At 44.6% G+C, this 14,360-nt stretch overlaps 1 protein-coding gene across 2 annotated transcripts in view; it reads left to right on the plus strand.

The window, feature by feature from the left end:
- Positions 1–14,360, plus strand: part of nrp1a (neuropilin 1a) — a 61,268-nt gene that overhangs the window by 24,860 nt on the left and 22,048 nt on the right. For both annotated transcript variants that reach the window (XM_034861990.1, XM_034861991.1), the window contains exons 5-7: positions 3,927–4,154; positions 7,839–7,994; positions 10,870–11,036. In XM_034861990.1, coding sequence (XP_034717881.1) covers positions 3,927–4,154; positions 7,839–7,994; positions 10,870–11,036 — 551 coding nt within the window. The remainder of the gene's footprint in view (positions 1–3,926; positions 4,155–7,838; positions 7,995–10,869; positions 11,037–14,360) is intronic.

Here is a 14,360-nt window from a genome sequence, read left to right on the forward strand (position 1 = left end):
CGTAACGACAAGACAGAGTGAAGGGGAAAGGAGGTAGGAAAGGGGGTTGGGGGGGGGGGCAAAAATGGGGGTTGGAGGTCTGTGAACTGGGCTAATGATCAGCCGGAGAGCAACATGGAACATAAACAGTGGTGATTTACTGAGCAGTCCAAAGACAACACTTCCAGCCCCTATGGCTCTGGCCTCTAATAACCCATATGAAGGAGAAAGAGAGAGATGAATAAATGGAGGGAAAAAAAAGAGAGAAGTGGGGAAAATCGAGAGAGAGACAGATTTAAAAAATGAAAATAGCAAGAGGCTGTTACATGTAACGCCTGTTCCTTGGCGCAATGTTGTTCTAATGATTAATGCTTTCAGCACTTACAGCAACAGCCTAATAGAGACATAGAAGACAAGTCATCAGGGACACTGATCCCTAATGTTGAAATCATATTTATTTAAGATTCATTTCCATCTCTAACACGTGCAAAGATTGAAATCAGATCCACCTTAACCCCCTCGCCTACTATGCAACTTTTTGTTTTTCTTGGTCCATATTAAAAAAACAATTCTGCTGCATTTTCCGATGTTTTTGTTGTTATGGTTACTTTTTTCGTCGTCCCCCCCCTTTTTTGATGTCTTGCTTGTCATCTTTTTCCACATTTTTTTTCACTCTTTCACAATGTTTTTTAACCTTTTTCTGCCATTTATGTCACTTTTTTTAAAGTATCTATTTATTTTTCAAATGCCATAAAAATTGAATAAAACTACCAAGTTAAGAGAGTGAACTGATCCTTTATTTTACTTGTAAAGCGGGTCGTATGGAACAATCCTTGTAATCGTTTTGGACATTTTGTTTGATAGAAACACAAATTTCTGACATGGAAACTTTTAGAAAATGGGTCAAATTTGACCCGAGGACAACAGGAGGGTTAAATCTAATTTTCTAAATCAAATGACTCAGCGAGCAGACCCACAGAGACATTCTCCCATCCAGAGCAGAAGGCCTCAATATAAACAAGAGTAATCCATTACCGCGGGCAGTAAATGTTTGAGCGCCTGGTTGTAGGTTGCCACTAAATGTAGTGTGCAAGGTTACATCTTTTTCTTTCTTCCAGCTTCCTGTCGTAAATTCAGCTGTTTGTTTAAAAGCAGTGTTTGGACTACTGGGTGCACTGTGGCCAAACTGTTTTGTTTTTTATCTCAGATGAAATGGAACAATCATAGTGTGTGTTTCCTCTCAGCCTCACCTCCATCAAACCTTTTCTATTTCAACGCCTTTTTATATTGAGGCGATACATCTGCCAGGAAAGACACCAGCCACTGGAGCGATAGAATAAAGGAGAACCAGAGAGAAGAAGGGTCAGGGATGTTGGCATGTGGGTGACAATGGGATATATTTGTCTCCTGAAGCTCCTTGTCAACACAGATGCATGTACCGACCGACGCTGCCACTGAGAAGCGTGACTGATATCACTGAATGCCTCTCGCGCATATATATATCAGCACAAAGCATCCTGGGTGATGTGATGGGAGCTGGGGACGGAAGCCCTCCCATGTGGAGGCACTAGATAAAAGAGATCTGTTGGGTCATTATCTTGCCGGTGGGACCGGCAAGAGTGCTCCGTCTTCTCTCGCCACTCGATTTTGTCTGTGATGTTTTTGCTCCGTCCTTTTCTTGAGGGGGTAGAAACGTAGCAGAGCACAAACAAAACTGACTATAGGAGAGTTTGTCCTTGGCACGGCCTCGGTCATAGATGCGATGTTAGAAACATGTCTGAAAGTTTGTGAGTCTTCGTGAGAAATGTCAGTCATTCCCAATCAGCAGAGACAGAGAGTGTAGGTATATGTTAGTTAACATAGACACAGACTAATTACTGCTAACTAAAATGCTAGTTAACATTAGTAATTAAACCAGAACAGCTAATGGAAGTCTAAACTGCCTGGGAGCTTACTCTGTACCAAAATGTCTGCTACGGAGCCATAATGTGAGGTATAAGATAATGGAGCCTTTTATACATTGTCGTGTTTCTATAGAAATAAACATCAGACAAATAGAGTCTTTAAATGCTTCAGATGTAAAGTTATTCTCTGTCAAAGTGGCGCCAAAATGAATGGTAGTCAATGGAATGCTAATGGCGGGTGATGGCTTGGTAGCATTAAAATGGCGCCATAGGGAGCTTAGAGAGGAGAGTTATATTACATAGTATTTTTACTGTAAGCCACACTCTACATTTCACAAAAGCATTTTTTAAATAAAATGTAAGACTGAACTCAATACTGGCAACATATTGTGGAATATTTGAATCAGTGTTGGCGTTAGATTGTCTGGATTTTGACTGGTTTTCAAAGGGAACCATTCCCAAAGACCAAATCTGTTCTGGTCAACTGCTGAGCTGAGATAAGAGTCATGGTGGAGGCTGATGAAAAGGATGGAGAGTGAAGTTCTGAGCCAATATCCACAGGAAATTCAACACACTGACCTGAAATGCACTTTGCGGTTGTCTAGAGCACTCAGCGAATCATGGGTGCCTTTTTCAAAGAAGTGGCTCGCATCTATAGTTTTTTTCCCCCAAAACTGTCTGACATTTCTCCACAAATACGGCGAGGGAAAGTGCAGAACTGCAGCATCCTGCAACCCTCTTATCTCGGCCGATGCTCTCTCTCTCTCTCTTGACAAAATCTCTCCATTTTCCGGCGGGTAAATACAAGGGGAAGCTGTGAAATTAATGGTGCCCACTGTTCTCGAAAGCCACACTTTAGCGGCAGCACTAAATGTCAGCTCTCTTTAGAGTCAAAACGTCGCTCGCTGTGGCTTGAAACTTGGGGAGAGAGAAAATCAACATGGCTCTACGTCCCTTTACTCACTCCATTGGTGGACAGGCTAAAGTGGGCATGATTGTCTTGAATTAGGGGCCCAGTAAGAAGCTTGAGTGCCACATTTATTTGAGCTACAATGACTGTAGCGAGGAGGCTTTATCTAGCGATAACTCCCTGCAATTATGGTTTCGGTCGGCCCCATGTGAGCCCATCACCCCGGCTGTCAGACTAGCATCAAAATGACATTATCGTGTAAACATTTCTGCCACTAATGGCAACAAATAATTGCCCTAAATGACAGTAGTCCTCTTTTTTTTCCCAAGCCAGGCTTGGTAATAATCTGGCCCAGTGCTAGTGCATGCATAGTAAACACAACTTAATGTCTATCACTCTCTTAAAAAAATTTTTCCCTGCAGCTGTTTTTGTTTTTTTACCACGTCACTCATTCTAAAATCCTAATCTTGTGCTTATGATGCTCTGAGAAGTTGCTAACACAGAGAAATGTGTTAACGCTTCACATCAGCAGAAAGGCAACTCTCCGGGGAGCTGTGAATAAATATTTTGACTTTTCCTCGTGTGAAATTGTGAGTTTCCGTGTGAATTTGTGCGTCGTTGTATGCACAGTCCTTGCCGTCGCCTTCCATCACTGACAGTGTAATTCTGTCTGAGCACCACTCATATGTTTCACAGCCGTGTGTGTGTGTCAGCGTGTGTATGTTAGTGAGAAGGACAGGTTTTTGCATAGGGAATCAAGCTGTTTGTTCATCGCTCCCCAATTCCGGTGATTGAAGCCTTTCACAAATGTTTACCCTCACAGTCCAGATGTTCTGGGAGTTACAGATTTAACACACACACAATGGAAAAAAGGCACTTAGAGGAGAATTGAGAGACCCAGATGTAGCCTCTAGTGAATAAAAGAACTATCAAGGTGGTCTCTCAGCTCTGGGCTGTAAACTGCTCTCCAATCAATAGACCAGCTGGGGGACAGAGCTTCTCCATATCCACAACACAAAGCCACCCGAAACAGATCACTTAACCAACAGTCATTCAAAAGAATCAACACCGCCCCTTCCTTTTTGCCTGTTTCGTCTCATCTTCTCACTTGCCATCTCGTTTCCCCCCTGCAGGCCCCGAATGCTCCAGGAACTTCACCTCCAACAGCGGTGTCATAAAGTCGCCTGGTTTCCCAGAGAAGTACCCCAACAACCTGGACTGCACTTTCATGATCTTTGCCCCCAAGATGTCCGAGATCATCTTGGAGTTCGAGAGCTTTGAGCTGGAGCCCGACCCGACTCCCCCTACTGGTGTTTTCTGCCGCTATGACAGACTGGAGATCTGGGATGGCTTCCCTGGAGGTGAGCGAGCTGAGACCTGTTTTACCTGGTATTTAAAGTGGGACAAAACAAAACAAGAGGTTTTCCATGAGAGATCTCTATTGTAATCATACACTAGTTGTATCTTTGTTAATAATACTATTGTGCTTTTTCATTTCTTAAACTTCCAGAAAATAGCACTGGTATAAAAAAGTTGAAATCCCACTGCTTATTGACTCTGCTAACCTGTAGTTAAAAGGCAGATGTTGGGTTTCAACTTAACTTCTCACTGCTTTTTCTTAGTGAAAATGAACAGTTTTACACAAACCGGGACAGTGGGCTAACTGCCTCAACCAGACTTGGCAGGGGTCCAAGGGTCTGTCAGCATGAGTGTGAACGCCTCGTCATCGCTCAACTCCCAGAGCCGCCCGCCCTTCCTTTTCTGTCACAGGCTCCGTGGATTTGTTAGCTTCTGCACATTTGAGGTCTAAGTTAGGCTATGATATTTAAGTTGTTCAAACATAATTCGATCTTGCAGGATATGACTCTGAAAGGAATTCAAGTTCTTTGTGTCGCCTTGAGAGTATTTGAACTGAACCAGCTTGGTGCTGTTGAGAGCCAACGTCTCTTGATCGCAGGGCTGAGCAAAGGCAGCAGCTCCCTTAATGATTCAGATAAAATATCGGCATAAAATAGCATTTGTCTAAAAAATCAGTCGTTAAGAGTCAGAAGGGCCCTATTTTAAGCGTGAATCGCCTGACAAAAAAAACGAGTTTCTACCTTGGCGCGTTGCTATTATGATGCTGGATTTGCTAAGAAGAAAGGAGAGGTTTTCAGGAGAAGAAACTGATCTAATCGTGCTGGAAGTGAAAGCATGCAATCAGATCGTAAATGGAACAAGCACTACGCCACCAAAACTCCGCTAGGTGAAGCAGGCCTTAAAATAACAATGAAATGCTGCGTCATTGACTTTAGACCAGGTTTTTTGTCAGCCAATGGCGCGATCAATGCCCGTTCCCTTAAAGGTCCCATGGCATTAAAATTTCACTTAATATGGTTTTTTAACATTAATATGAGTTCCCCCAGCCTGCCTATGGTCCCGCAGTGGCTAGGTATCCTAAGTATTCTGCTCTGCCTTTAAGAAAATGTATGGGTTGATCTTATGAGGTCATAAGGGGCGAGGTTACCTTCCCTTTGCCCACCCAGAAAATGTGATCCCCCCGAGAGAGAGAGAGAGAGAGAGAGAGAGAGAGAGAGAGAGAGAGAGAGAGAGAGAGAGAGAGAGAGAGAGAGAGAGAGAGAGAGAGAGAGAGAGAGAGAGAGAGAGAGAGAGAGAGAGAGAGAGATCATGGCTTTAAGAGGAGCAAAGTGGCAGTCAATCAAGGCCACACCCCAGCCTCCATCTTGCCTCCCTTTTCTCCTCCTCAAAAGCTACAGACTCAGAAATGGCACAGACTAAGGAAAGCTCATTGTGGGACTGGCTCTAGTCGCTGTAATTCTGCACCAAGGCTGAATTTTGGGAAAGAGACTTCAGATACAGTATTAGGGGACCACTAAAGTCTATATAAAAGAGACTTTAGATACAGTATTAGGGGACCACTAAGGTCTAAATAAAAGAGACTTCAGATACAGTATTAGGGGACCACTAAGGTCTATATAAAAGAGACTTCAGATACAGTATTAGTGGACCACTAAGGTCTATATAAAGGAGACTTCAGACGTGGGCACTGGACTGGAAATTGACTACTGCATTAGTCTTAAACTAGCAAATACACTTGCGTCAGGCTTTGCTCTGCACAGTGCCGGGTGTAAGACAGGGTCCAGAGTGAGAGAGGGCACGTGGTGCTCAAAAGCAATCCCTCCATGGTCCGGGAGAAAGCTTTGAACTCAGCGAGAGAATTCACCTCTTGAAGTTTTTCAGTTTTTCTCCTGGCTATTCCAACGAGGGGGGCCGACCAGATGAAAGCTTTCTTCAAACTCATCAGTGGCTGAAAATTTAAGGAATCTTATCTAGGAGCATTCAACCAACTGGAGAACATCAGTATTCTCCGAGTGAAGGTCAAAGTGTAAATCACAGCGCCTTTTCAAGTGAGTTTTCCTTGAAGTTCAATGTTCTCCAAACTTACGTCTCTGTATATTTGAATCGACCGTAGTTGACCTTTGATTCCACCATGTCTTTCCATAACCCATTTGTAGTTCTCTACTAGTGGTAGGACATACATTTAATTTGCCGGATTTGTGTTGATTAATAAAGGAGACCCCGGAAAGGCTTGGAGAGCTGAGAATATGTCTCAGTATTATCACATTCCAATGCATATTTTTACGAAGAAAAAGTACCTCAGGCTCTGGATTAGACACAATTCCTTTGCTACTTCCAACTTCAGAGATTTCTCACTTGTTGCAGCGAAAAAAGTATGACGCAAAAGAAGCAGAATAAGACACGGCGGAATCTTTTTTGTCCAAGAGTGGCAAAAAAAATTGGACACTACGCTGTGTCTGACATGGCATCACACCCTCCAAGTGTTGGTTCATGTGACAGACAGCCTTGTATAAAAATAAGCCACGGGAGGAAAATAGTGTGTCGGCTTTTGCCAGGTGGCTCCTGTGGTGCCTGCAGGATCACTAGTGCATTAGCACAGAAGCCTGGAGGCATGCCCGCCGTTTGGGGTGTGTAGAGATGGGAGATGTACGGGCCTAATGCATCTGGCCGGGGGTACTCGCACCTCGCTGGACAGGTGCTGTGGAAGAACAACCTCTCCTCCCTCGTCCCTCTTCCCTGAGGAATAGAGAGGCAGGCAGGATGCAGACTTCATAATGAGGCTCTTTAAAATTTCATAGCACTGGGAAGTGATGCAGATAATCGGGGAGATGGCATTTTTATGTTCAGCCCATGCCAAAGCGGGTTTAAAAGCACTCGTAGATTCCCACGCATACACTAGGCCACCTAGGTTACGAAGATTAACCGGATCTTCCTCCCCCCGTACCTCCCCTTGGCCCGGCCTTTGCCTTTCATATGGGAGCTGGACTGAAAGTGGCATGTTTAAGATGACGGGAGGCTGCAGGGAGGTAGGACTGTCACTCGCTGCTGATCATAGCATTACGTATCACAGATAAGCTGCAGGTCCCCACACACCACACACTCACACATGTGCATGGATCATAGCACACATCAGAGACAAAGGGCAAGGTCATTGTGCTCTCTTGTTCTCCCACATTTCCCTATCACTCGTTTCCCATGTTTCTCCGCCACTCGGTCTTTGCCATCCCTCCTGCGTCCCCATTCCCCTCAGTCTGCTCAGTGGAACATGTCCCTCTTGTGCTTTTATTGCTCTCTCTCTTTTAATGCCTCCCTATTGTCTCTGCCCACTCTACTTCAACACGACTCAGCCGGCCACGGCTGTGTTGCCTCCAAACTAAAGAAACGGCAAAGGAATTTACAGCCAGCATATAGACAGAGACCGTGACCTGCCCAGACCACAGAGCCCTCTTTGCTCTTTTTTGTTTCCGACAGGGAAGCAAGAATGTTGGGATTGTTTTCTTAAGCGTCTTTATGTGGTAAAGAAAAATGCAGCCGGTGCCTTACCTCACTGACACTCTAGTTTTCACACCCCAGTGGGGAGGAGTCGGTTGTTAAACCCATGTGTGACATGGCTGTGACAAATATTGAGTTAACCCAAGTCTAACCCATGTAACAATGTTTGTGCTTTCTCTCCTTTCTCTCTCCAGTCGGTCCATACATTGGGAGATACTGTGGGCAGAACACCCCAGGCAGGATCATCTCCTACACGGGCATCCTGGCACTGACAATCAACACTGACAGCGCCATCGCTAAGGAAGGCTTCTCAGCCAACTTCACTGTAATCGAAAGGACTGTTCCAGAGGGTGAGCTGGCATAAAAACAATGGAAATTAGACAGATTGGGATGTCAGGGAGGCAAAAAAAATATATGTAAAAATCAAAATGAAATAACAATCCAGAGAGATTTGTTCAATCAAACATCTGGATTGAATGAGCCTGAATAAAAGTGCAACAAAGTAACCCCCCGAAGAGTATTTCGAAAGCAAGAAGCAGATGTCTTCAACTGAAGCCACACATGGTTCTATCATGATGAATTCCCACACGTTTAACAGAGCTTAAGAGTTCATAAATAAACACCTCCTGTTTTTTTATTTGGGTAATGTGTTACAGTGTACAAGCAAGTCTGCCTCCCGTGGTTTACAAGCCCTGTTAACACACTGTGAGCTCAGACAGACTCCAAAAGGCAGCTTCCCCACCAGTGACCACCCCGGACACACACCCCTAGGGCTTTAACATCCAGCATTATCATCGCAGAGTTCGACCCCCTGACCCCGTGTAGCAAAATGCTCTGACTACATTTCATTAAGAAAGACGAGAGCTCGTAGGAGCCATAAATCTGTCCAGAGGCTAGACCACCCCAAACACACACACAGTCAGTCTGTGAATAGCAACAAAGATGGATGACATTCAACAAATCTACTAATCATCTCCAAAAAGGATTTGGTCTTGCCCAGAGGGAAGACAGGCGCAGGGTAAACACACACACACACACACACACACACACAACTCCACCACCTCACAGTAATATGCACAACGATGACTGCTGATGTCATTTCTCCTCAGTTTCCTCCGAGTTACTTGAGTCGCTTTAATCACACATCTAAAATCAGATTGCACAAATCAACTTTTCAAATTCAGCATTAAGAGGCGATCAGTAAATATCTTCATTTACATGAGTTGCTTGGTCTTACATCACCGACCAAGGCTTAACCAATATAGGAATAAAAATCTCGAAACTTTGTCTGCACTCTTCCAGCCTTGTCCCCCTTGAATCATTCATAATCCCCTTATGCATAATACACGGTGGATTTTCTCGCCTCCGCATGGCAAAGGGAAGGGTACACTCGAGCTGAAAGCTTCTGATGGGAGGTGATAAGGTGATGAAAGGCGGGATTGTCTTTTGTTCTTACCCCGTTTCTCCATCCACCCTCCCCATCTCATCCAACCACCGTCGCTATCTTCTCGGCTATTAGCCCCGCTTTGGTCAGTAACCCACATGATCAGATACCATCCTTAGCCTCAAACAAACGCCTCTTTGTGTGATTGGGATCCACGTTGTCTATGTGATGTGGGTCTGATTACAAAAGTCTGACAAGAACGGGTCGCGAAGAGAGAGAGAGACGACGATGAGGGTGGAAAGGTGCGAGACCGTGTTGGCAACCTCGCTCTAAGACTCTGACACACTTGCATGTGTGAGCACGTATACATATGCAAGCATGCATTGACACTGTAAAGCCCAAATGCACACTCTGACCCGGTGACTGAGGTGTGTTAGCATAGTGGCAGATGGGGAGACCATCTGTGTTAGCTCATAGGCAACAGCCACATAGCATGTGTGTATGTGCACGTGTGTGTGTAACCGTGAACACACAATCGCAAGCGAAAGGACTGTTATAGAAGTGCATCTTAAGAAGCAGGCTTGTGAACTACAGTTCGCTTTGCCAGACCTTCCTCCATAGCACTGCTGAGGAGGGTCTGGCTAGTCCAGACAGCATTCCAGGGTTAAATAAAAATGGGTTCTGGTTTATTGGCATTTCTTTTAACCAATCACAATCGTCTTGGACAGAGCCACGGTGCCGCTGCAAAATAGCCTCGGGAAGGTGTATGTTCAAAAGTTTTAGTTATGCAACAGAAAACTCACATTGGGAAGATAGTCTCGCTAGCTGTCTGGATTTACTCTGCAGAGATCTAAGGAGATCTAACCATAGTCCTCATATATCCACCGTAGTTTAAAAAAAAACAAAAAACGGAAGGAAGCGGAAGGTAACAAACATCCAAAGTGGGAAATCCGGCAAAATTTCATTGCAATGGAGCAATCTCGGATGTGGAACATCATGGCTATAGACGACCGTTAACAGAAACACTGTCAAGGGGCTTAATCACTTTAGAACCACGAACAAAAAAATGAAGTAAATAAACAATGAGAAGAATAATGGTCCACATAAATGTGTGAAAGTGTGCCTTGCCATGGCTCTGGGTTGTTGTGGTGACATCATACGACTCCTGCTCAGATCAAAAGGTCAGATCGTTCGTTCCAACTGCTGCTGCAGCTCCGTCCACACCGTTGTCAGCTTGTCTGAACCCCAGGGGTCAGAGAGGCCGGCCCCAAGCTGAGCCGTCTAAGTCTTTAGTCTTAGAGTCCAGGAAGCCTCCGAACGGGCGCCCCACGTCAACACAAACCAGGGAAGCCACTCCTAACATAGGCGGTTGGGCCCTTGAGTATGATATATGGCCACAAAATACAGATACTAAACACACCTAAACTCCCCCAAGAGACCGAGAGGGCGAAATAGTCAGTGTGTGCAAAAGAGATAAACTGCCCACAGGGAGGTGAGGGAAACAGATCCAGTCAGTGGAAGAAATGACTAGAGTGAAAGTCACTTAAACGGCTAATACTGGCTTAATCTTAGCCCACACTGAATGTTTTATGAAGACATTTTTACGTCTTAATGTGAAACACTTCCATCCGGCTTCCATTAGAAAGTTAAAAAAAAGGAGAGCAACAGAAAGGATTTACTGAGGCGTTGCTGTTCTTTTCCTGCGAGCAGCGCTGAGTGCCTGTCGCGTGGTGTCCTCCTCCCCAGAGTTCTTGATTCTGGGGGACAGTGAAAGCCCACGCTGGGTACATTGTGGTGCTCAGGACTCGACTGAACCGCTTTTCTTTTTTCATTCCCTTTAGACTTTGACTGTAGCGACCCTTTGGGAATGGAATCAGGAGAGATAACATCGGACCAAATCATGGCCTCATCCCAGTACAACCCCAGCTGGTCCCCAGAGCGCTCCAGACTCAACTACTATGAAAATGCATGGACGCCGGCCGAGGACTCAAACAAAGAGTGGATTCAGGTACCACATCCATTCTCATTAGTTTCCTTATTTGATTAAACTATTAAGAAATCTACATTAAAGTACAGTAACTGAGAATATCTGGAGTAAACCATAGCAGCCAACTGCCTGCAGTATGTTATTGAAGGCGAGTCGCAGTAGGAAGTAATGGAAGAGTACTTCCTGTGTGAACACAGTAGGAGTGTTATTGGTTTGTCCTCCAGTCTCGGGAGGTTCAGCGTCTCCATAACACCGACGACACTCAACAATTTTGATGATAAATGTCAGCCCGATGGACCTCCGGGTGTTGGAGTCCACGCTTCACAGAAATTGCCTGTGTCCACTCTCTCTGTCACTGTCTACCTATCTGTCTGTGTCTTTTCTCTCAGTCTGTCTTCCGGTCCTACCTGATAACTTCCCCTTTCCTTGATAACAGTGGCCGCCTCCGGGGATGCTGGGATTTAGTCCAGGCATACTGCCCAGCCTCACACACACACACACACACACACACACACACAAACAGTCTCTGTCATATTTTCCTGTCTGCTGGCTTATCTGCACGAAGCGATCATCACCCACCGGGGGAACTTTATGTAGCAAGATTAAGGATTTAGTTATTCCATTCCCAGATGGGTTTAAGTCACATGTCCTCAGTGAACTCACAAAACACAACCCCCCTTGTAACACAAGCACACTACCTTGATAGATTTGGAAACAGGTTTGATTTATTAACCAAAAGCCTTCAGGCCTTGTAAATGCCCAGACTGTTTTTCTTTTTCTACTGTTTTTCTACAGTCTTTGCTTCATTGCTGAAAGGTTTGGCCCCCACATATTCCTCAGGGGATGAATAATAGAGCTGACCCAAAGCCAAATATTTGCTTGGGGTGGGCCATAAGCAAGCTTTTCCTTATTATTATTGCAATAAAAACATTGTCCTTAGGGGCTCTTGTTGCTCCTTCAGACTAATTCAATCAGTGTTTGAGAGGATTTGAGTGCAGTCTCCCATGCATATGTTTGCCCATGTATGCGTATTTGTTTCTGTGGTTGAGGAAGACGGTCTGGCCAGGTCCATATTGTCCTGCAGAGGAACTCAGCGTGTATCTGAGTGGATCAGGGTGAAACATGGCCTCCCTTACCACTTTCTCTAGCAGCTGGACAGTCTGTTGTGCTAAAGCATGTTTCTCTCTGAAAGGAAAATCCATTGTTTATAGTCAGATATGTATATTAGGGGTAAAAGCATGGGCTTGAAGGCTTCTCTTCCCCGGATTGCCATTTTGTCAGCGGAAATTACAAGTGATCACAATGATTTGTTGCCACTTTAGACCCTCCCTGCTGTAATATTGATCATATTGAGGATTTGATTTGGCAGTAAAATCTGAATTTTTAAAAGGGATGCGCTCTGATAGCCATGCTGATTTCCCAATACTAATCAGATCGAAACTGGGGCTCTTCTAATTTCTCATTTCAAACGCAGGGAAAGAGCCAAGTCTGTGGTTGCCACGTAATTTATGTTTTTGAAATAGCGCGATGCACTTGTGTCGAGTACTCTGAGCAGAGGCCCAATTACCACAAGTGGTATCGAAAGAGTAGAATTCTTCATTCCTCTTTCATTATGCCTGAACGTAGTGCTGCAACAAGCTAAGGCCCCCTCGCGGCACGTACAAATCATCTCAGTGCGCCGTCAGATGCATGATAATCAATTCATTACTTATTTCATTATCATTCCCTGACTCTAGTCTGAGACAGACCTTTTTTATTATTCATGACAGGCAGCCTTTTGATTCCAGGGCATTTTCCTTCACTCTGTTCTTCGTTTTCTACTGAACATAATCCAGATTTGTCATCCATTTTAATGCTGCTTCGTTCTGATGCATAGAGAGGAGCTGGGCAAGATGCTGGAGTCTGTGTGCTCTTCTATGGGTAATTAGATTGGTGTGGTTCAGCATTGAGTGTTGGGTTAGCCGGGCCATTAATCAACCCTTTGGTGTACACAGAGATGGACAGATGTCCTTTGAGGGTGTTTGCGGCTTGAGGACGGGGTAAAGAAAGAGGCAATAATCCTTCAAAACAGGCCTTCATTTCAGTTTTTCCTTGTTCCTTTCAGATCCGTTCACTTCTCTCTTCTTCCCTTTTCTCCCTTTGTCAGATCTCTTGAAAAATTAGGGTCTACAGATCTATTTCAGGCTAGAGGGAGATTTGTGCATACAATCAGCCTGCGTGAGCCATGACTGTCTTTGAAGCTTAAGAGGATGAACAACAGGGGTTTCTGCAGTAGGTTGCCGCAAAAACAAAAGTATACACCCCCAGACTATGCAGCTTATAGCCTGATCCTTGCATTATGAACTCAGACTGAATCTATGAGGAAAACCTGAATGATGCGTAACACTTCTAAGACGAAGGTAATGTGTTTATGGCGCGTCATGGCCTAAAAACTGATGGTTCCTCGGTTCGATTGCAAAGAAACTGACATAGTGTGGAATGGCTTTTATCAAAGACGTGGCAGAGAGGATCTTATGGTCACAGAGAGTTACAGAGTTAGCATCCGAATGATGCAATAAAACCAAAGGTTGAATCTCTGTCAGACAGCTGCCATTGATCGCACATACACACAAAACATGAATAATTTACACTGTCTTGGAGAGAACCCCACTGTCAATACCTGAAAGCCACTTTATGGAGCGTCTCATAATGGCAATATACAGTACGTTATCCTATACACTAGCTTGAGTTGATTTTGCTCTCCATATGTATAATTTAGCTGCAATGGCTTCTGCCATTATCTTCTTGCCAGGATGCATTATACCTTAATTACCTCATTGGTATTTATGGATTTATCAGCCTCTAGATAACTCTGATAACCAAAATAGTTCCTCTATGGGCACGCGCTCCACCAGGTGATCTACCCGTATATCAGTGTTTGTTTGCACAACCTTTACCTCCTGCATGTGATACTTATCTCAAGGTAGAGTAAACCATTTGCAGAGGAACTTGTCACGGGTTTTATGGGAGTTTAAAACATGTGTAAATCCATAATGATTGCACTGTGAAACATGGGCCACTTAGCAAAGATAACAGGTTGAGTTCCACTGCCTCCCCAACCAAACAACCACTAATCGCAAGCTTCCTCGATGACAACAACCGCTCCGGCCAACGTCTAAGATAACTTAAGACGCTAAACCATCTGCCGGGCTTTGCTTTTCTTTCTCATCCGAATGTGCTTCCAATTACCCCAGGTCAACGAGTTGCAGAAATGCCCCCTTCATTGCCATTGTGTCTGTCTTCACTTCTGTCCCCGTTCGAGGGCTTGCCGCCGTGCCGAGTGATGAGTAATTAGAATATGGACTG

Source organism: Etheostoma cragini, chromosome 22 (genome assembly GCF_013103735.1).
Source record: "Etheostoma cragini isolate CJK2018 chromosome 22, CSU_Ecrag_1.0, whole genome shotgun sequence".
Lineage (NCBI taxonomy): Eukaryota > Metazoa > Chordata > Actinopteri > Perciformes > Percidae > Etheostoma > Etheostoma cragini.